Source organism: Phyllobates terribilis, unplaced genomic scaffold (genome assembly GCF_046119375.1).
Source record: "Phyllobates terribilis strain yellow unplaced genomic scaffold, ASM4611937v1 Scaffold_5__5_contigs__length_657084704, whole genome shotgun sequence".
NCBI classification, from domain to species: domain Eukaryota; kingdom Metazoa; phylum Chordata; class Amphibia; order Anura; family Dendrobatidae; genus Phyllobates; species Phyllobates terribilis.
Window position 1 is genome coordinate 36,119,388 of NW_027362765.1, and position 23,631 is coordinate 36,143,018.

The 23,631-nt window shown below is 48.7% G+C and overlaps 2 protein-coding genes across 2 annotated transcripts in view; both read right to left on the reverse strand.

The window, feature by feature from the left end:
* Positions 1–17,769, reverse strand: part of LOC141270616 (uncharacterized) — a 49,688-nt gene extending 31,919 nt beyond the window's left edge. Inside the window, exon 1 of the mRNA XM_073680686.1 lies at positions 17,705–17,769. Within this exon, the coding sequence (XP_073536787.1) occupies positions 17,705–17,755 (51 nt within the window). The 5' untranslated portion in view covers positions 17,756–17,769. The remainder of the gene's footprint in view (positions 1–17,704) is intronic.
* LOC141270645 (uncharacterized) overlaps positions 1–23,631 on the reverse strand; it is a 327,734-nt gene that overhangs the window by 273,402 nt on the left and 30,701 nt on the right. The window lies entirely within an intron of this gene.

Consider the following 23,631-nt stretch of genomic DNA (forward strand, 5'->3'; position numbering starts at 1 on the left):
TTTATTGTTTTATGTGCAGTGATTGGGGGGATGAGGAAGCCACACATACCAGGATACTTGGATTAAGAAGGCCACACATACAAGGAATGGGGGATTGAGGAGGCCACACATACCAGGAATGGGGGATTGAGGAGGCCACACATACCAGGATACTTGGATTAAGAAGGCCACACATACAAGGAATGGGGGATTGAGGAGGCCACACATACCAGGAATGGGGGATTGAGGAGGCCACACATACCAGGATACTTGGATTAAGGAGGCCACACATACCAGGATTGGGGGATTGAGGAGGCCACACATACCAGGAATGGGGGATTGAGGAGGCCACACATACCAGGATTGGGGGATTGAGGAGGCCACACGTACCAGGATTGGGGGATTGAGGAGGCCACACATACCAGGATTGGGGGATTGAGGAGGCCACACATACCAGGATTTGGGGATTGAGGAAGCCACACATACCAGTATTGGGGGATTGAGGAGGCCACACATACCAGAATTGGGGGATTGAGGAGGCCACACATACCAGAATTGGGGGATTGAGGAGGCCACACATACCAGAATTGGGGGATTGAGGAGGCCACACATACCAGGATTGGGGAATGGAGGAGGCCACACATACCAGAATTGGGGGATTGAGGAGGCCACACATACCAGGATTGGGGGATTGAGGAGGCCACACATACCAGGGATTGTGGGATTGAGGGGGCCACACATACCAGAGATTGTGGGATTGAGGGGGCCACAAATACCAGGGATTGTGGGATTGAGGGGGACACAAATACCAGGGATTGTGGGATTGAGGGGGCCACAAATACCAGGGATTGTGGGATTGAGGGGGCCACAAATACCAGGGATTGTGGGATTGAGGGGGCCACAAATACCAGGGATTGTGGGATTGAGGGGGCCACAAATACCAGGGATTGTGGGATTGAGGGGGCCACGCATACCTGAGATTGTGGGATTGAGGGGGCCACACATACCAGGGATTGTGGGATTGAGGGGGCCACACATACCAGGGATTGTGGGATTGAGGGGGCCACACATACTAGGGATTGAGGAGGCTACACATACCAGAGATTGTGGGGGCCACACATACCAGGGATTGTGGGATTGAGGGGCCACACCTACGAGGATGGGGAAATTTACCAGTAGCTGCTGCATTTCCCACCCTAGGCTTATACTCAAGTCAATAAGTTTTCCCATTTTTATGTGGTAAAATTAGGGGCCTCGGCTTATATTCGGGTCGGCTTATTTAAAATATACAATATTTTAAAATCAGTGAGTTCGTGGTGCCCATTATACTGCAGGACTGTGGAATGCATTATACTATATGGGGGCTGCATTTTACCCTATGGGGTGTGTAATATACTGTATGGAGGACTATGGGGAGTGCATTATATTCTATGGAGGACCATGGGAAGTTCATTATACTATATGGAGGATTATGGGGGCGCATTATACTATATGTAGGATTATGGGGGGAGCATTATACTATATGGAGGATTATGGGGGCGCATTATACTATATGGAGGTTTATGGGGGGAGCATTATACTATATGGAGGATTATGGGGGCGCATTATACTATATGTGAGATTATTGGTGGTGCATTATACTATATGGAAGGCTATGTGGGGCCATTATAATATTTTGAGGACTATGTGGGGGGCCATTATACTGTATGAAAGCAATTATACAGTGTGAAGGTTTGTGTGGGGTCCATTATACTGTTTGGAGGGCTGTGTGAGGGCCATTATACTGTTTGGAGGGCTGTGTAGGGGCCATGAGAGTGCATGGAGGGCTCTGTGGGGTTCACAGTTGGGGGATTATACTATGTTAGGGTCACCATACTTTGCCGTGGGAGTTGAAGTGGGGTACAATAGGGTCATTATACTATGCATGTGGGGGAATGCACCATAGGGGTATCATACTGTTTGGGGGGCACTTTTGTTGGCATCATACTTTAAGGGGGCAATGAAGGAGGAATCTACGACTTCAGAAGGAGGTAAATTACTATGTAAAGGCTGGAAAGTTATGAGATCTGCTCTTCTGTGACACAGACAAATATTTATTTTATTGTAGGGGGGGGGGCCCAATTAGAGCTTCTGCTATGGGGCCCCATGACTTGTATGTACGCCCCTGATCACAATATAACAGTATTAAGCGTGTTCTCTGTCTTGGAATATTAGCTTAGCTTCACTGTTCTCTGTGAGTAGAAATGCGCTGTGCCGTTTTTATTGAAGTCTATGCAATAGGAGTCACCTCATCTTGGGGTTAACATAGTGGGTTAAGCACCGGACATAGTCATGTTACTGTATTTTAGGAATAGCTTGGTGTTATCTACTTTTCCCATAAGATCCAGCAGATGGCAGACTTGCGTTAGAAAACACAGGAGAAGAAGAATCTCACAGCAGCAGCGTGGAGGCTATAGTTTGTATCTTAGGTGACTCCACGTAGCTGTCTGCACAGGAATGGAGTCACGGTATAAGAAAATAATGTGGGTTCCAACCCATGTGGGGTTAAAACACCATTACAGTTCCGGCCCGTTAGCCTTTACTGTGGAATGAGGAGCGGAATGCTGCAAACTTTGCTCTCCGTTTCCAGAGGGGAGGGAATCAGTAAGATGGCCGCCGTCCCTTCTTCCCTCCCAGCTCTCTCCCACTCACCACCGACTCCGATCACAGGACTCCGGTGCGTGTCTCCGTGGTCCTCTCCGCAGCTGCAGAACCTCTCAGAGACTGCAGAGCTCACCGAGTGTCGGACCGCTCCGGGGAAAGAGCGGGCGGAAGCGGTGATCCAGGAGGCCGCCCGACCAGGCCGCCGACTCCGCGGTGTTCCACAACACCTTCTCAAGGGCTCCGGACCCACACCCGACGTCTCCGCTGACTCCCGACTTCAACCCGGTAATGTTCCCGGTAGGTAAGGCAGTAAACAGCCGGGTATGGCCGAGAAAAGACGCTGGTGCCAGCAGGAGCATTGCTTCACAGGTCTGTCTCCTTCGGCCTCCAGACACGCCCCCTGGTTTGTGTATTTACATTCACTATTCCTTCCTGCTTCAATAGGTGGGGGAGGGGACAGTTAAAGGCGAATTCAAAAAAACTTTGATTGCACTCTCATTACACACACAATAACATACGGATTGCACTTGGACAACTCTCAGAGCTGAAAATCAAAGCAATTTTTTTTATACAATCTTGTGACTCCAGCTTTAGTATTACACTGACAGGCAGGGATAATACACCGCACTACAGTAGTACAGTGCATCACCGGAGCAATCAGAGGCTTGTATGTTGTATGATCGCACTAATGAAAGTGGTCAGGGTCAGACTGGGGCCCACAGGGAGAACTGACTCTAGGGGCCCACCTACAGCCATATGCAAATATCTGTTATCCGCTATCCCTGTTATAGTGGAGCATTGACGGGCGGCTCCTGCACATCTACTGTGCGACACTAACTGAGATGTACAATTATGGTAGTTTGCATTAAAGGGGTTCTTTGGTTAAAACAAGTTATCACCGATCCATGGGATCCACAGGATCGGTGATCACTTATTGATCGTTTGGGTCCGAACATTGGAAAAGGCGCCTATCAGAAGAATGGGGAAGTTTCATCCCTGACAGGACCCTTATCCCCATTTTAAAATGCAGCTTCCAAAAAAGAGCAGCGCTCACAGTCACTGAGGGAATGAATGGATCAGTGGTCGCATCTCAAATGCTGCTCCAGTCTAATGGGGAGAAAAGCTCCACATTCTGCCAATTGTGTCCCAGCAGTCAGACCCCCACCAATCAATATCATCACTGATCCTGTGGAGAGGTGATTACTTGTTTTCACCAGAGAACCCCTGTAAGTGCATCTCTGCCGCTCTGGTCCAAGTATTTAATCTCTAAGGCTGCGGCCCCACTATCAGTATTTGGTCAGTATTTTTTCTCAGGAGTGGGAGCCAAAACCAGGGGAAGAACAATCAGAGAAAAGGTATAATAGAAACAAGTCACCAATTCTGCATTTATCACCCACTCCTGGTTTTGGCAGCGACTCCTGAGAAAAAATACTAACCAAATACTAATGGTGGGGCTGTGGCCTAATGGAAAAAAATCTTTTCCTAGTTAATATCAGCAAGAACAAAATGACTGCCATACACAACACAGTCCACTATATCAACACCAATAATACCACATACAAAAGGGACAAATATCGCCACACCATGACTAGATCACATATTACCACCACATAGTGACCGAATAATACCACATACAAGGAACAAATGCGGCCACACCATGACCAGACCACATATTACCACCCCAAAGTGACCAAATACTACAATACTGATCATGAATACAAACCACAATACTAACAACACTGTTATTACCACCAGCGACATTATACACAGGAGCTCTGTATATAGTGTCAGTGTATAGGTAATACAGGGATCACCAGTGACATTATACACAGGAGCTCTGTATATAGTGTACAGGTAATACAGTGACCACCAGTGACATTATACACTGGAGCTCAGTATATAGTGTCAGTGTACAGGTAATACAGGGTTCACCAGTGACATTATACACAGGAGCTCTGTATATAGTGTCAGTGTACAGGTAATACAGTGATCACCAGTGACTTTATACACTGGAGCTCTGTATATAGTGTACAGGTATTACAGTGGTCACCAGTGACATTATACACAGGAGCTCTGTACATAGTGTATAGTGTACAGGTAATACAGTGATCACCAGTGACATTATACACAGGAGCTCTGTATATAGTGTACAAGTAATACAGTGGTCACCAGTGACATTATACACAGGAGCTCTGTATATAGTGTACAGGTAATACAGTGGTCACCAGTGACATTATACACAGGAGCTCTGTATATAGTGTACAGGTAATACAGTGGTCACCAGTGACATTATACACAGGAGCTCTGTACATAGTGTATAGTGTACAGGTAATACAGTGATCACCAGTGACATTATACACAGGAGCTCTGTACATAGTGCACAAGTAATACAGTGGTCACCAGTGACATTATACACAGGAGCTCTGTATATAGTGTACAGGTAATACAGTGGTCACCAGTGACATTATACACAGGAGCTCTGTATATAGTGTACAGGTAATACAGTGGTCACCAGTGACATTATACACAGGAGCTCTGTATATAGTGTACAGGTAATACAGTGGTCACCGGTGACATTATACACAGGAGCTCTGTATATAGTGTATAGTGTACAGGTAATACAGTGATCACCAGTGACATTATACACAGGAGCTCTGTATATAGTGCACAGGTAATACAGTGGTCACCAGTGACATTATACACAGGAGCTCTGTATATAGTGTACAGGTAATACAGTGGTCACCAGTGACATTATACACAGGAGCTCTGTATATAGTGTACAGGTAATACAGTGGTCACCAGTGACATTATACACAGGAGCTCTGTATATAGTGTACATGTAATACAGTGGTCACCGGTGACATTATACACAGGAGCTCTGTACATAGTGTATAGTGTACAGGTAATACAGTGATCACCAGTGACATTATACACAGGAGCTCTGTATATAGTGCACAGGTAATACAGTGGTCACCAGTGACATTATACACAGGAGCTCTGTATATAGTGTACAGGTAATACAGTGGTCAGCAGTGACATTATACACAGGAGCTCTGTATATAGTGTACAGGTAATACAGTGGTCACCAGTGACATTATACACAGGAGCTCTGTATATAGTGTACAGGTAATACAGTGGTCACCAGTGACATTATACACAGGAGCTCTGTACATAGTGTATAGTGTACAGGTAATACAGTGATCACCAGTGACATTATACACAGGAGCTCTGTATATAGTGTACAGGTAATACAGTGATCACCAGTGACATTATACACAGGAGCTCTGTATATAGTGCACAGGTAATACAGTGGTCACCAGTGACATTATACACAGGAGCTCTGTATATAGTGTACAGGTAATACAGTGGTCACCAGTGACATTATACACAGGAGCTTTGTATATAGTGTACAGGTAATACAGTGGTCACCAGTGACATTATACACAGGAGCTCTGTATATAGTGTACAGGTAATACAGTGGTCACCAGTGACATTATACACAGGAGCTCTGTACATAGTGTATAGTGTACAGGTAATACAGTGATCACCAGTGACATTATACACAGGAGCTCTGTATATAGTGCACAGGTAATACAGTGGTCACCAGTGACATTATACACAGGAGCTCTGTATATAGTGTACAGGTAATACAGTGGTCACCAGTGGCATTATACACAGGAGCTCTGTATATAGTGTACAGGTAATACAGTGGTCACCAGTGACATTATACACAGGAGCTCTGTATATAGTGTACAGGTAATACAGGGATCACCAGTGACATTATACACAGGAGCTCTGTATATAGTGTACAGGTAATACAGGGATCACCAGTGACATTATACACAGGAGCTCTGTATATAGTGTATAGTGTACAGGTAATACAGGGATCACCAGTGACATTATACACAGGAGCTCTGTATATAGTGTATAGTGTACAGGTAATACAGTGGTCACCAGTGACATTATACACAGAAGCTCTGTATATAGTGTATAAATAATACAGTGATCACCAGTGACATACACAGGAGCTCTGTATATACTATATACACACACGTGGTCAGAATTGTTGGTTCCCCTCGTTTAATGAAAGAAAAACCCACAATGGTCACAGAAATAACTTGAATCTGACAAAAGTAATAATAAATGAAAAATCTATGAAAATGAACAAATGAAAGTCAGACATTGCTTTTCTGCTTCCACTGAATTTTTAAAAAAATTAAACTCATGAAATAGGCCTGGACAGAAATGATGGTACCCCTGAAAATAATGTGACAAAAGGGACATGTTAAATCAAGTTGTGTCCACTAATTAGCATCACAGGTGTCTACAATCTTGTAATCAGTCAGTGGGCCTGTATATAGGGCTACAGATACTCACTGTGTTGTTTGGTGACATGGTGTGTACCACACTCAACATGGACCAGAGGAAGCCAAGGAAAGAGTTGTTTCAGGAGATTAGAAAGAAAATTATAGAAAAGCATGTTAAAAGGTAAAGGTTATAAGACCATCTCCAAGCAGCTTGATGTTCCTGTGACTACAGGTGCACATATTATTCAGAAATTTAAGATCCATGGGACTGTAGCCAACCTCCCTGGACGTGGCCGCAGGAGGAAAATTGATGACAAATCAAAGAGACGGATAATATGAATGGTAACAAAAGAGTCCAGGAAAACTTCTAAAGAGATTAAAGGTGAACTTCAAGCTCAAGGAACATCAGTGTCAGATCGTACTATCCACAGTTGTTTGATCCAAAGTGAACTTCATGTAAGACGACCAAGGAGAACACCATTGTTGAAAAAAAAAAAATCATAAAAAGCCAGACTGGAATTTGCCAAACTACATGTTGACAAGCCACAAAGCTTCTGGGAGAATGTCCTATGGACAGATGAGACAAAAATGGAAGTTTTTGGCAAGGCACATCAGCTCTATGTTCACAGACGGAAAAATGAAGCATATCAAGAAAAGAACACTGTCCCTACTGTGAAACATGGGGGAGGCTGTTATGTTCTGGGGCTGCTTTGCTGCATCTGGTACAGGGTGTCTTGAATCTGTGCAGGGTACAATGAAATCTCAAGACTATCAAGGGATTCTAGAGAGAAATGTGCTGCCCAGTGTCAGAAAGCTTGGTCTCAGTCGCAGGTCATGGGTCTTGCAACAGGATAATGACCCAAAACACACAGCTAAAAACACCCAAGAATGGCTAAGAGGAAAACATTGGACTATTCTGAAGTGGCTTCTATGAGCCCTGACCTAAATCCTATGGAGCATCTTTGGAAAGAGCTGAAATATGCCGTCTGGAGAAGGCAACCTTCAAACACAAGACAACTGGAGCAGTTTGCTCATGAGGAGTCGGCCAAAATAGCTGTCGAGAGGTGTAGAAGTCTCATTGACAGTTACAGGAATGGTTTGATTGCAGTGATTGCCTCAAAAGGTTGTTCAACAAAATATTAAGTTAAGAAGAACCATCATTAGGCAATCGCCTAATACAATTAAGGTGTAAAAAGGAAAAATACAGGAGATCGTTTGTTCCAACAGCTATGGGGGTGTTTAACAAATGTCTGAAAAGCAATGTCTAAAGCATTCCAAATGTTATGTTATCATATGTGTCATGTTCGAGATCTGTGTTCTGCTGCTGTGATACCGCAATTTCCTCCGGGATAAATAAAGTATATCTTATCTTATCTTATTTCTGTCCAGGCCTATTTCATGAGTTTAATTTTTTTTTAAATTCTGTGGAAGCAGAAAAGCAATGTCTGACTTTCATTTGTTCATTTTCAAAAAATTGTAATTTATCAGATTCAAGTTATTTCTGTGACCATTGTGGGTTTTCTCTTTCATTAAACGAGGGGTACCAACAATTTTGACCACGTGTGTAGTGTAAGTGTACATGTAATACACTGACTCACCAGTGATGTCTCTAGGTGAAGTCCTTCATCTTCGCTTTTCTTCTTCATCTGGCACAGACAGCCATCACTTCTTCCAGCCAGGAATCATCTCTACAGAAAATAACACACAGTTATCAATAACTGATCTCTTCTAGAGAATATTCCCACTTTTCCCCCCGACTTCTACACTACACCAGTTGAAGAAAAAAAGCAACATAGTGCCGTCCTGCACAGTAACAGGACCCCTCTTTTGTCCCATCCCATGGAAAACAATTTCCTAAAAAGTAAATTATATTACAGAAGTAATAATGTAATAATAATAATTGGAATCTAAAGTAATAATGTTCCCCACTGGTCACCATAAACTAATAAAAGTATGTTCCTCAATCTGGCCCCCAAACAGTAATTAAGTCCCTTGTCTAGCCAGGCACCCACATATGTCCCTTCTGGCCCCCATTTGTCTAGTGTGACCCCTCCATATATTTATCCTAGCACACGTGTATCAAGCCTGCCCCCTCCCATATACCCATCCTAGCCCCCCCATGTGGCCAGTCTGCCCCCCCCCACATATCCATCCTTGCGTCCATGTTTCCAGCCTGCGCCCCCATATATCCCCCCCCCATATATCCTCCATGTGTCCAGCCTGCCCTCTACATATCCATCCTGGCCTCCATGTGTCCAGCCTCCCCCCTCATATATCCATACTGCCCTTACCCCCTGCATATATCCATCCTGACACCCCCCATATATCCAGCGTGCCCCTCCATATATTTATGCTAGCCCATGTGTATCGAGCCCGCCCCCCCCCACATATTCATCCTAACCCCCCATGTGTCCAGCCTGTCCCCCCCCCCATATATCCATCCTGGCCTCCATGTGTTCAGCCTGCCTCCCCATATATCCATCCTGGCGTCCATGAGTCCAGCCTGCCCCCCCATATATCCATCCTGGCCTCCATGAGTCCAGCCTGCCCCCCATATATCCATCCTGCCCCCCATATATCCACCCTGGCCTCCATGTGTCCATCCTGCCCCCCATATACCCATCCTGCCCACCCCTCTTTGCCTGGGTCCAGCCAGGGTTCCCCCTTGTGGGTCCAGCCAGGGTTCCTCCTTGTGGGTCCAGCCAGGGTTCCCCCTTGTGGGTCCAGCCAGGGCTCCCCCTTGTGCGTCCAGCCAGGGCTCCCCCTTGTGCGTCCAGCCAGGGCTCCCCCCTTGTGTGTCCAGCCAGGGCTCCCCCCCTTGTGTGTCCAGCCAGGGCTCCCCCCCTTGTGTGTCCAGCCAGGGCTCCCCCCCTTGTGTGTCCAGCCAGGGCTCCCCCCCTTGTGTGTCCAGCCAGGGACCCCCATGCGTATCCAGCCAGGGACCCCCATGCGTATCCAGCCAGGGCTCCCCCCCGTGTGTCCAGCCAGGGTTCCCCCTCGTGTGTCCCGCCAGGGTTCCCCCTCGTATGTCCCGCCAGGGTTCCCCCCTTGTGTGTCCCGCCAGGGTTCCCCCCTTGTGTGTCCCGCCAGGGATCCCCCCTTGTGTGTCCAGCCTGGCTACCCCCTTGTGTGTCCAGCCTGGCTACCCCCTTGTGTGTCTGTCCAGCTGGGCCCCCCCTTGTGTGTCCAGCTGGGCCCCCCCCTTGTGTGTCCAGCTGGGCCCCCCCCTTGTGTGTCCAGCTGGGCCCCCCCTTGTGTGTCCAGCTGGGCCCCCCTTGTGTGTCCTTCCAGGGTTCCCCCTTGTGTGTACAGTCGGCTCCCCCCTTGTGTGTCCAGCTAGGCCCCCCCTTGTGTGTCCAGCCTGGCTACCCCTTTGTGTATCCAGCCTGGCTACCCCCTTGTGTGTCTTTCCAGCTGGGCCCCCCCTTGTGTGTCCAGCTGGGCCCCCCCTTGTGTGTCCAGCTGGGCCCCTCCTTGTGTGTCCAGCTGGGCCCCCCTTTTGTGTCCAGTTGGCTCCCCCCTTGTGTGTCCAGCCAGCCTACCCCCTTGTGTGTCCAGCTGGGCTCCCCTTGTGTGTCCAGCCAGGGTTCCCCCCCTGTGTGTCCAGCCAGGGACCCCCATGCGTATCCAGCCAGGGACCCCCATGCGTATCCAGCCAGGGCTCCCCCCTCGTGTGTCCAGCCAGGGTTCCCCCCTCATGTGTCCAGCCAGGGCCCCCCCTTGTGTGTCCCGCCAGGGTTCCCCCCTTGTGTGTCCCGCCAGGGTTCCCCCCTTGTGTGTCCCGCCAGGGTTCCCCCCTTGTGTGTCCCGCTAGGGTTCCCCCCTTGTGTGTCCCGCCAGGGTTCACCCCTTGTGTGTTCAGCCAGGGTTCCCCCCTTGTGTGTCCAGCCTGGTTACCCCCTTGTGTGTCCAGCCTGGCTACCCCCTTGTGTGTGTGTCCAGCTGGGCCCCCCCTTGTGTGTCCAGCTGGGCCCCCCCTTGTGTGTCCAGCTGGGCCCCCCCTTGTGTGTCCAGCTGGGCCCCCCTTGTGTGTCCATCCAGGGTTCCCCCTTGTGTGTACAGTCGGCTCCCCCCTTGTGTGTCCAGCTAGGCCCCCCCTTGTGTGTCCAGCCTGGTTACCCCCTTGTGTGTCCAGCCTGGCTACCCCCTTGTGTGTCTGTCCAGCTGGGCCCCCCCTTGTGTGTCCAGCTGGGCCCCCCCTTGTGTGTCCAGCTGGGCCCCCCCTTGTGTGTCCAGCTGGGCCCCCCCTTGTGTGTCCAGCTGGGCCCCCCTTGTGTGTCCATCCAGGGTTCCCCCTTGTGTGTACAGTCGGCTCCCCCCTTGTGTGTCCAGCTAGGCCCCCCCTTGTGTGTCCAGCCTGGCTACCCCCTTGTGTGTCTGTCCAGCTGGGCCCCCCCTTGTGTGTCCAGCTGGGCCCCTCCCTTCCCTTGTGTGTCCAGCTGGGCCCCTCCCTTCCCTTGTGTGTCCAGCTGGGCCCCCCCTTGTGTGTCCAGCTGGGCCCCCCCTTGTGTGTCCAGCTGGGCCCCCCCTTGTGTGTCCAGCTGGGCCCCCCCTTGTGTGTCCAGCTGGGCCCCCCCTTGTGTGTCCAGCTGGGCCCCCCTTTTGTGTCCAGTTGGCTCCCCCCTTGTGTGTCCAGCCAGCCTACCCCCTTGTGTGTCCAGCTGGGCTCCCCTTGTGTGTCCAGCCAGGGTTCCCCCCCTGTGTGTCCAGCCAGGCTACCCCCTTGTGTGTCTGTCCAGCTGGGCCCCCCCCTTGTGTGTCCAGCTGGGCCCCCCCTTGTGTGTCCAGCTGGGCCCCCCCTTGTGTGTCCAGCTAGGCCCCCCTTGTGTGTCCAGCCAGCGGGTCCAGACCATTACACACACACACACACACACACACACACACACCTCTTAGCTTCCTGCGCTCCCGTGCGGTGTCCTCCTTCTCCTGAGTTGCGCGCCTCCTTCACAGCAGGCGCATGACGATGACGTCATAAGCCGGCCGGCGAAGGGAGACACGCAGCTTCAGCTGCTTCACTTGGACGTGCGCCGCGGTGGTTCAGGTAATGAACGCTGCGTGCGGGCGTCCCTGCATACACTGTGCCTGCGCTTTTAAAGGGCCCGTGCCCCTTAAAACCGCAGGATTTTTTTTTTTGTTCTCTTCTCCCCCTCTACTCTGCAGCAGGGGGCAGAAAATTCCCGGTATCCCGCCAGCCCAGACCGACCCTGAGAGTGGTTGTAAAAGGTTTACAAAAAGGTTTAAACTAAAGTAAAAAATACCACAAAAATCAGTTTTAGCAATAAGAAATATGATTCATTATAAAGAAAACACATTCACTATTATGTTGGTTAACTCCTTCATAACCCGGCGTTCAACATTAGTTAATCCCTTCACACCTTTTTTGTGCTTGTACTTTTTTTTCTCCTCATCCAACAGCCAAAACTTTTCTACTTGTGCATCAACATAACCATATGAGGGCTTGTTAATGGTTGGACAAAGTGTAGCTCTGCATAAGACCATTCAGTATAGTGAAGAACAGAGAAAAAAATGCCAAGTGCTATGAAATGGGGAAAAAGAAATCATTTCCGCCATTGTTCTTAGGTTTTGTTTTTATGGCCTTCCTAGAAATGAAATACATAAAATACTGATTGAAATAGTGGACAGAATTCACACTAGTGGTCACCACTGATACAGATAATTAGTATAAGTTAGGAAGGGTTTGTAGAAGGGAAAAGGTGTGTGAATAAAATATAACTTTTATTAATATAATTAAAAAACTCTTATTATATGAATTATTGGTGAATAAATATTCATGCATCAAATTATGTATATAGGGCCACTGCTGTGTATTTTTATGCAGTGCTAGCCCACAAGTTACTTATTTCAATTGTGAGGACACAAAAATAAATTATCCACAGCCAATGTCCCTATAATTATTGGCTGGGTATTATGAATTATGTGTCCCAGGTATTCCAACACTCTCCGTCATAATGTTAGATAATAACAGATATAAAGTGCCGTGGAAATATGTGAGATAATAGTTAATTTTCCACCAGTGAGCCTAAGTGACTACTTATATACTCTGCATTATAAATAAATGCCGATATTAAAGATGAGCTATTTCCCTGCAATCTCACTATTATAGCTGGCATGAAAACAGCTATATAGCTGGATTTATATCTCTGGGCCAAGCACTAGTCTAACATGGGTGGTCTATGCGGTTAATACCGCTGTTCTATCAAGTCATACCCATAATTGTAAGGGTGCTCATTTAATCCCACAGCGTGTACATTCTTGCTGTGTGCGGGTAGTCTGCTAGCAATTACTATAATATATTGCAGAGATTAAAGATGTCGATGTATATCATTTGCTTCACGTGGAGGTCAGAACACACTGTCTCCCCCACAGCGCTCACACTAGAACCTCGTGCAGATGATCTGCACGCTATCACTGCCGCTTCATATGTTAAGCCGGCCGGATAGAAATGATTGATTATACAAGTCGTGCAGTTAGCTGCCGGTTTGTATTGCTGGCTAGAGCACGTGGAGAGCAGAGCCTCTTATCTTCCCGACAGCGTTCTCATTCAGATCGCGTGCAGATAGCCTGCACGCGGTCACTGCCGCTTTGTGTATTAAGCCGGCAGAGTAAAAATTAAAGTGACAGAGAGTGATATGTGGATCCTGGGATGTGTCACCACATATAGATTATAATAATGAACGTCCCTGACGCGCGTTTCGCCGTGATTACCGGCTTTTTCTAAGCCCTTATTATTAGCATTATCTGACAGAATTGCAGGGGTGCCAATACTTTTGGCCAGCACTGTACATACATACATACACACACACACCTCATGACACACTTCATTTAAACATTTTTCTGTATTTTCATGACTATGAAAATTGTACATTCACACTGAAGGCATCAGTGTGAACCTCTGTCCTGTGTCCTTTTGTGTACCACATTGAGTATGGAGAAAAGAAAGAAGACCAAAGAACTGTCTGAGGACTTGAGAAACCAAATTGTGAGGAAGCATGAGCAATCTCAAGGCTACAAGTCCATCTCCAAAGACCTGAATGTTCCTGTGTCTTCAGTGCGCAGTGTCATCAAGAAGTTTAAAGCCCATGGCACTGTGGCTAACCTCCCTAGATGTGGACGGAAAAGAAAAATTGACGAGAGATTTCAACGCAAGATTGTGCGGATGGTGAATAAAGAACCTTGACTAACATCCAAACAAGTTCAAGCTGCCCTGCAGTCCGAGGGTACAACAGCGTCAACCCGTACTATCCATTGGCGTCTGAATGAAAAGGGACTGTATGGTAGGATACCCAGGAAGACCCCACTTCTTACCCCGAGACATAAAAAAGCCAGGCTGGAGTTTGCCAAAACTTACCTGAGAAAGCCTAAAACGTTTTGGAAGAATGTTCTCTGGTCAGATGAGACAAAAGTAGAGCTTTTTGGGAAAAAGCATCAACAGAGTGTACAGGAAAAAAAAAGAGGCATTCAAAGAAAAGAACACGGTCCCTACAGTCAAACATGGTGGAGGTTCCCTGATGTTTTGGGGTTGCTTTACTGCCTCTGGCACTGCACTGCTTGACTGTGTGCATGGCATTATGAAGTCTGAAGACTACCAACAAATTTTGCAGCATAATGTAGGGCCCAGTGTGAGAAAGCTGGGTCTCCCTCAGAGGTCATGGGTCTTCCAGCAGGACAATGACCCAAAACACACTTCCAAAAGCACTATAAAATGGTTTGAGAGAAAGCACTGGAGACTTCTAAGGTGGCCAGCAATGAGTCCAGACCTGAATCCCATAGAACACCTGTGGAGAGATCTCAAAATGGCAGTTTGGAGAAGGCACCCTTCAAATATCAGGGACCTGGAGCAGTTTGCCAAAGAAGAATGGTCTACAATTCCAGCAGAGCATTGTAAGAAACTCATTGATGGTTACCGGAAGCGGTTGTTTGCAGTTATTTTGGCTAAAGGTTGTGCAACCAAGTATTAGGCTGAGGGTGCCAATACTTTTGTCCGGCCCTTTTTTGGAGTTTTGTGTGAAATGATCAATGATTTGATTTTTGCTTCATTCTCTTTTGTGTTTTTTCCTTGCAAGCAAATTAAATGAAGAGAATAATACCAAAGAATTTGTGATTGCAATCATTTTCATGACGAAACTGAGTATTATCTGACAGAATTGCAGGGGTGCCAATACTTTTGGCCAGCACTGTATATATATATATATATATATATATATATATATATATATATATATAGAATATGGTGCCACAATATTATATATAGGGTTGTTTCACAGCCAAAGGCATTGCATACTTGACCAGGATCGATGGTGGTCTCTATGTTCAGCTATATGTGAGTATCCTACAAGAGGAGTTAATTCGTACACTCGAGTACTATGGGTATGAAAAGGACGACACAGTGTTCCATCAGGACAACAACCTGAAGCATATGTCGAGATTAGCAAAGAAATGGTTCAGTGACAATGAAGTAGAGGTGATGGATTGGCCCGCACAGTCCCCTGACCTCAACTCAATCGAACACTTGTGGGTAGATTTGAAGAAAAAACGGTATACATTCCCAAGTACATCGACCAGTATGCACCAACTTTGGGAACGTGTAGAAGAAACCTGGGATCAGATTTCGGTCGAGACATGTTTGAATCTGATGGAGTCCATGCCCAGAAGGATTAAGGCAGTGTTGAAAGCCAAAAGGTAAATTTACAAAGTACGGACAAAATAATAAAAATTAAAATTTGGATTTTTAGGAGCAAAACAGTAATAATGCCGTGACATGACAAGAATCTGCATAAATAATCATATGCTAAATAGTTGCAAGTCAAATTTAAATATGAGGTAGCCAAGATGATTGTCTATAAAATGATAGTAGTCTCACGTTTGAATCAGTAGTGGATGGTGAGATATGGAGCCTGAAAGTCAAAAGTTTAAAACATTGTTACCCTTTTGTTCGTCAGTGTACATCTGTAGCACCTGCCCGAATCCACATTTCCATAGTTGGGAAACTGATTCAGGAGGTCGGTGCTATGTCCTGGATTCATCTGTATCTGCATCAAGACTGCAACTGAGTATTTATTAGCCAGTGTAGTGGATGGTACCAACTTGAGGGGCAACTTGTAGCATCATACTGTGTGTTGGGTGATGGCGGTACTGGGGGAACATTATACTGTGTGGGGGGATGGCAGCACTGTGGGAACATTATACTGTGTGTTGGGGGATCTTAGTACTGTGGGAACATTATACTATGTGAGGGGGGATGGCGGTACTATGGGATCATACAATGTTGGGGGGACGGTGGTACTATGGGAACATTATACTGTGTGGGGGATGGCGGTACAATGGGAACATTATACTGTGTGGGGGGAGATGGCGGTACTGTGGGAACATTATACTGTGTGGGGGGAGATGGCGGTACTGTGGGAACATTATTCTGTGTGTGGGAGGATGGCAGTACTGTGGTAACAATATACTGTGTGTGTGGGGGGATGGCGGTACTGTGGGAACATTATACTGTGTGTGGAGGGATGGCGGCACTGTGGGCACATTATACTGTGTGTGGGGGGATGGTGGCACTGTGGGAACATTATACTGTGTGTGGGGGGATGGCGGCACTGTGGGAACATTATACTGTGTGGGGGGATGGTGGTACTGTAGGAACATTATACTGTGTGGGGGGAGATGGCAGTACTGTGGGAACATTATACTGTGTGTGGGGGGATGGCTGTACTGTGGGAGCATTATACTGTGTGTGGGGGATGGCAGTACTATGGGAACATTGTGCTGTGTGGGGGGGGTGGCAGTACTGTGGGAACATTATACTGTGTGTGGAGAGATGGCAGTACTGTGGGAACATTATGCTGTGTGTGGGGGATGGTAGTACTATGGGAACATTATGCTGTGTGGGGGGGGTGGCAGTACTGTGGGAACATTATACTGTGTGTGGGGGGATGGCGGTACTGTGGGAACATTATACTGTGTGTGGGGAGATGGCGGTACTGGGGGAACATTATACTGTGTGGGGGGATGGCGGTACTGTGGGAACATTATACTGTGTGTGGAGAGATGGCGGTACTGTGGGAACATTATACTGTGTGTGGGGGGATGGTGGCACTGTGGGAACATTATACTGTGTGTGGGGGGATGGCGGCACTGTGGGAACATTATACTGTGTGTGGGGGGATGGCGGTACTGTAGAAACATTATACTGTGTGGGGGGAGATGGCAGTACTATGGGAACATTATGCTGTGTGTGGGGGGATGGCGGTACTGTAGAAACATTATACTGTGTGGGGGGAGATGGCAGTACTGTGGGAACATTATGCTGTGTGTGGGGGGGATGGCGGCACTGTGGGAACATTATACTGTGTGTGGGGGGAGATGGCAGTACTATGGGAACATTATGCTGTGTGGTGGGATGGCGGTACTGTAAGTACATTATACTGTGTGGGGGGAGATGGCAGTACTATGGGAACATTATGCTGTGTGGTGGGATGGCGGTACTGTAAGTACATTATACTGTGTGTCAGGGCATCATACCTCCTCTTTCCCCCTTATGCAGTGTGTATCACACTGTGTAAGGAACGAGAAAGAGGAACTGTATTATGAGAGCATATGGTTTCAATACTTCCTGTTTTTCATAATGGTGTCGTATGTATCTATCAGAGGAAAACAAACAAAAAGTTATGATTCTAAATTGCAACAAAAAACACTAAAGTCTCAGTAGTGAAGGGGTTAATGTCCCCTGCGCTCAGTAATGGGGAATCTCCACATACCTCCACATATATGGTGTATAGTCTGGAGTTGCTCCTGTGAGGTGATGACATCACAGGAAGGGGTGGGGCTTGGAAGGGGTGGGGCCTCCTCCTCCAGTGCAGACCTGTTAGAGGAAGCACCTTTGTACTGTTGCTTCTGGAGAGGAGACTACTCTGTATTGACAATGAGAGGAGGGAGGAGCTGCATAATAAAGCAGTGGATATACATGATGGCTCATTTAAATAGGCACATGATTGGTGAACGAACATTCTCAGGAGTTCCCTTTCCTGATGATTAGCTTGTGGAAACATGCCTACAATCACCTGATGAATGGGCAAAATGCTCGTTCATCAGGTGATTGGATCGTTTAAACTCACAAAAAAAAGTGTTCATCCTACTAGTGTGGCACCCCAGAGGGTCTGGTTGCCACAGTGGTATTGCTTCCCTCAAAAGAGGTAATACCATGTCTGGAAGCAAGCGGGGGCCCTTTTGGTCAGGTACACTATACATGCAACACTTTCCTGGCTCCAGGCCAGCAAGGGGAGTTCCTCCCCTTGGCAACTGATGTCTGGGGGCGGGGTTAGTTTAGTTCAGTGTGAGGAGTTGAGTTTAGGACATTGAAGAGAGAGGAGCTAGGGACTGGAGCTGGAGATAGCTCATCCTAGCTGGTCAACACAGAGGACCGGACACCGGAGTCCGAGGCTGTGGGGGATTCCAGACCCAGCAGCTGAAACCGCAGGGCAGGAGATTGCAGGTCTCATGGCCCCATCAGAGGCCTGGAGGCTCAGCAGCACCGAGGGATCAGTACCACCAAAGAGGAGCAAGGCATCCACAAGGCCCGAGCTGCCAGCCATACGGGTGAGCACAGCACGTTACACTCAGGGACGTGGGCTACAACACAGCTACTAGCAGAATAGCCAAAGAGCGTAGTGAGCACGGCAGGCCTACAACTCCACCTGTCCAGGAGGACTCTATGCTTGCTCCCAGACTGAGCAGACTCTTATCTCTAGCCAGTACTCCAGTCCAGGCCTGTCTAATTGCTACCAGTAAAGACCCTGGGACTGCACTGCATGGACTCTGTGGTTATTTCTGCACCGCGACACCCTGCACAACCACCATCATCCACACACACTGCCCTGAAGCTACACTCTTCCTGTGGGGAGTTATACTACCCTTGCTGCCAAACCACCAGCTTCAGAGGACTGTTCCGCAGCGGCGGCCTCATTAGCCGCACTCCACAGGTGGTGTAGTCGGACATTATATATAACCTACACATCTATACTACCCTTGGATTGACCGCCCTGGGTCACGGAACGGGTCACCGCCACAGTGACTACAACCCCCAGCGTCTACCGGCCCGGCTCCGGGTACCCCACAGCCCAGGGGGCGCGTCAGGATTTCATGCCCGTTACTACCGGGTACTGTGCGCCTTCACGAACTGTGTCACATACCGTGGCGAAGTTTACCGCCAATAGCCGCCGTTTCCAGCCATTGTCCGCCATTTCCGGGAAGAAGAGGGGCGTAACCGCTGGAAGCGCGCGAAGCCCAAGACCCGCCTCACGCACTGACGCAGCACCAGGTCCTGGAAGGAGCCCCAGCAAGCGCTGACGTCAGAAGCAAGCGACGCCAGGTCCTCAAAGGAGACCATCGCCTGCGGAACTGCGGCCTACGGAAGCAAAGTTAAAGAAGGTAGGCCACAGTTAACTAGTGGGGAGGAAGACGCCCAATATGGAGGGAACTTCAGCCGCAGGCGAGGCCGCTGCCGCGGTAATGCCATTCTCCATGCCATATATACCGGGGGCGGCGTGGTTGCCCCAGTACTCAGGAGAGTCACACACCCTGAGTGACTTTAAAGAAAGACAACCGCTTGTTTAAAGTGTACCCAGTGTCCGAGGAGCAGAAAGTGAGCATCCTCATAGGCCAGTTAATTGGAGCAGCCCAGAGAGAAGTGAAGTCCTGGTCAGCCAGAGACAAAGGGACTGCGAAAGAGATACTGGCCCGCCTAAAGGACATCTTTGACACCCGTACTACAGCGGAGATAAAAATGAAGTTTTATGGGTGCAAACAACGGGCGCAGGACAGTGTACGGGACTATGCTTTAAACCTGCAGGAGGCGCTGAGGGCCATCAAACAGGTAGACCCCGACAGTGTGCATGATGAGAACAGATTGCTAACTGAGCAGTTTATTGAGTGTCTACTGTCCAGCGCTCACCGGACACAGCTGCGCCTAATGGCTCTGCAAAACCCCGATCTGGACTTTGCACAATTTAAAGACAGAGCCATCCGGATGCGGCGAGAACCAACACCAGGTGGTGCTACATCTCACCAGCGCTCAGCTATCACCTACCACCAGGAGGTGGCACTCTTTTCCCCAGTGCCTGTGGGAGCTGATGCACAGACTCTGAACAATGATCCATCTACAGACCTGCACCTTCAGGTCCAAAAGCTGACTAAAAGTGTAGCTGCACTAACCAAAACTGTGCAGTCCTTGCAGGTGTCCCCCAAAGGGAAGATCCAGCTGGCTTCCAGTCCGAAGGACGTCCCGTGGCGACAACAGAGGAGGATTCCACCAACTAGAGGGAAGAACAGTGACCGCTATGACCAGGACGGACAACCCATCTGCCGCCGCTGTCACAAGCCAGGACATTATGCAAGGTACTGTAATTTAAACGAGCAAAACCTGGGGCAGAGGGCCAACCCCCAGGCGTAAGACCACCAGGCCCACACAACTGGCGAGACAAGTATGTGGGGGGACCACCGGTCCTACCTGTTGTGCTTGACAGCATCCCGATGAGCGCGTTGCTGGACACTGGATCCCAGGTGACCACTATCCCCTACATTCTCTACCAACGCTACTGGACTGATTCAGACATTACTGCCGTCCAGATGAACATTTAAGCATTTATGCCAGCAATGGTCAGCCTGTACCTCAAGTGGGGTATAAAGAAGTGACCATAAAGGTTGGCAAAGTGCCGGCGCAAGGAATGATAATTGTTGACATTGATCGCCGAGAAAGTCATCCCATGATAACCTTAGGCACTAATGTTATTGAAAATTGTCTTTCAGAAATTATTGTCTTGTTACAGCAGGTTGCGGAGACTGCCAGTTCCAGTCAGCAGCGGGTTCTGCAGAGAGAAATCAGAGCCCTGATGAGGAGACAACAGGTAGAACTGTCTGGTGGTGAAATTGGCAGTGTCAGGATGAGTGACCCGTTTCCCATTGCCATGCCCCCAAGAAGTGAAATGTTGATATGGTGCCGGGCAGCAATCGTTCTCAGGGGTAGAAATTACCAGGCCCTGGTAGAGCCTGTATACTCTGACAGTAGGCCCACCATCTTGACAGCCAGGGGGGTGGTTGATGTCCGCCATGGGAGAGTGCCAGTCCGCATCCTAAATATTGGGGAGAAAGAAGTCCATTTGCCCTGGTATGCCACCCTTGCCAAATTATTCACTGTCAGCAGCAATTCTATAAAAACAGTGGAACCCTTACCTCCATCCAAACCGGCGGAGGATAATGGCTCCAAGGGACAGATGGAGGACTGGTGTCAAAAGCTACACGTGGGCACTGACTCCACCACTCAGCACCAAAAACATGGAGTATACCGGGTGGTCCAGGAGTATGAAAGGGTCTTCAGCAAACACCCGCTCGACTTCGGGCAGGTGAAAGGGGTTCAACACCATATCCCCACAGGAGACCATCCACCCATTAAAGAGCGGTACCGGCCTGTACCCCCTGCACACTACCAAAATGCCAAAGGGATGTTACGAGAGATGAAGGAGGCTGGGGTGATAAGAGATAGTTGTAGCTCCTGGGCAGCTCCATTAGTTCTCGTAAGGAAAAAAGATGGCACAATGAGAATGTGTGTAGACTACAGGCAAATTAACCGCATTACACATAAAGATGCATACCCATTACCCAGGATTAAGGAGTCACTAGCTGCATTAAGATGTGCTAATTATTTCTCTACTTTGGATCTCACTAGTGGTTATTAGCAGGTTCCTGTAGCAGAGACGGATAAAGAAAAGACCGCATTCACAACGCCGATGGGCCTCAGCGAGTTCAACTGCATGCCATTCGGGCTCTGCAACGCCCCAGGAACCTTACAGCAGTTGATGGAGTGCTGTCTAGGACATAAGAACTTCGAGACAGTCCTGCTGTACCTGGATGACGTCATAGTATACTCCAAGTCCTATGAAGATCACCTGAAGCACCTGTCAGAGGTGTTTGAAGCCCTAGCTGGTTTTGGCCTGAAGGTGAAGCCATCAAAATGCCACCTGTTGAAGCCCAAGGTACAGTACCTAGGTCATGTCGTAAGCGCTGAAGGTGTAGCACCAGACCCTGACAAGGTCACAGTAATCAAGGACTGGCCAAGACCCTCCACTATCAAGGAAGTGCGGCAGTTCCTCGGGTTGGTGGGCTTCTACCGAAGATTTATCCAAGGCTTCACCAATATGGCAGCACCCATGCAGGACCTCCTAGTAGGCCAGTCCAGGAAGGCCAAAAACTCGAAGCCTCCATTCAAATGGGATAAGCCGGAAGACAAATTCTTCAGTAGGCTGAAGATGGCTCTCACAGGAGACGAGATCCTGGCCTACCCTGACTATGGCCAACCCTTCATACTCCATACAGACGCAAGTAACGTGGGGCTAGGAGCGGTGCTGTCCCAGATACAGCAAGGCAGAGAAAGAGTGATTGCCTATGCCAGCAGGAAGCTCCGGCCCACAGAAAGGAATCCCGAAAATTACAGTTCCTTCAAGTTGGAGTTCCTCGCCGTAGTCTGGGCTGTGACAGAGCGCTTCAAGCATTATCTCGCCTCCTCCAAATTCACCGTCTTCACGGATAATAACCCGCTGGCGCACCTGGACACTGCGAGACTTGGTGCCCTGGAACAAAGATGGATGGCCCGACTGTCTAATAATGCAAATGCCGATGCGCTGTCCAGGATGCCTAACTTGCCAGATGGGGGAGAAGACCCGGAAGAGCTGGAGGAGATAGAGATCCCCGCTTTCCACCGTCATGGAGTAACCCAGTGCTCCCATTGTGTGAAGAACAGGTGCTACGCCAACAGAGAGGCCACGTTCAATCCATTGCCCCACAATGGATGGGCAGAGACACAAGATAGTGACCAGCTGTCGGCCTAGTCAAGGAGTTGCTGACACGAGCTGACTCGTACCCTGATCCAGATGCTCCAGAGGAGACCAAACAGCTGTGGAAGGAGAAGGGCAAGCTATTCATCTATGAAGGGAAGCTGTGTCGAAGAGCCATCAACTCCCGGACACATGAATTGGTCTGGCAGGTGGTAGTCCCGAGGCAGGATGCGTCAATGGTCTTGGAAGCGTACCACGATGGAGTGGGACACTTTGGCTGGAAGAAGTTGGAAGTCCTGCTATGTGAACGGTTCTACTGGGCAGGCATGAGGAAGGCAATCGAGAGGTGGTGTCAAGAATGTGGACCATGCAACCTGAGGCGAAAAGACCGTGACAGCCAGAGGGCTCCCCTGCAGCCCATCATCACCAAACAGCCACTTGAACTGATAGCCTTGGACCACGTGAAGCTAGCCCCAAGCAGGTCAGGCTATGTCTACGCTCTCACCATCGTAGACCACTACTCCTGGTTCCTGGTAGTAGTGCCAGTGAAAGACCAGACGGCTCAGACGGCAGCCAAAGCTTTCCAACAGCACTTCTGTCACCTGCACGGTTACCCTGACCGTGTGCTTACTGACCAATGTCCAGCCTTCGAAGCGGAAATGTTCCAAGAATTCTGCAACCTGTACGGCTGCAAGAAAATCAGGACAACGCCGTATCACCCCCAAACCAACGGGTTGTGTGAGAAGATGAACCAGGTGGTGATAGACCTGCTGAAGATGTTGCCCCTTGAGGAACGCAGCCTGTGGCCATTAAAGCTACCCGATCTGGTGGACCTCTATAACCATATCCCAGTGAACTCC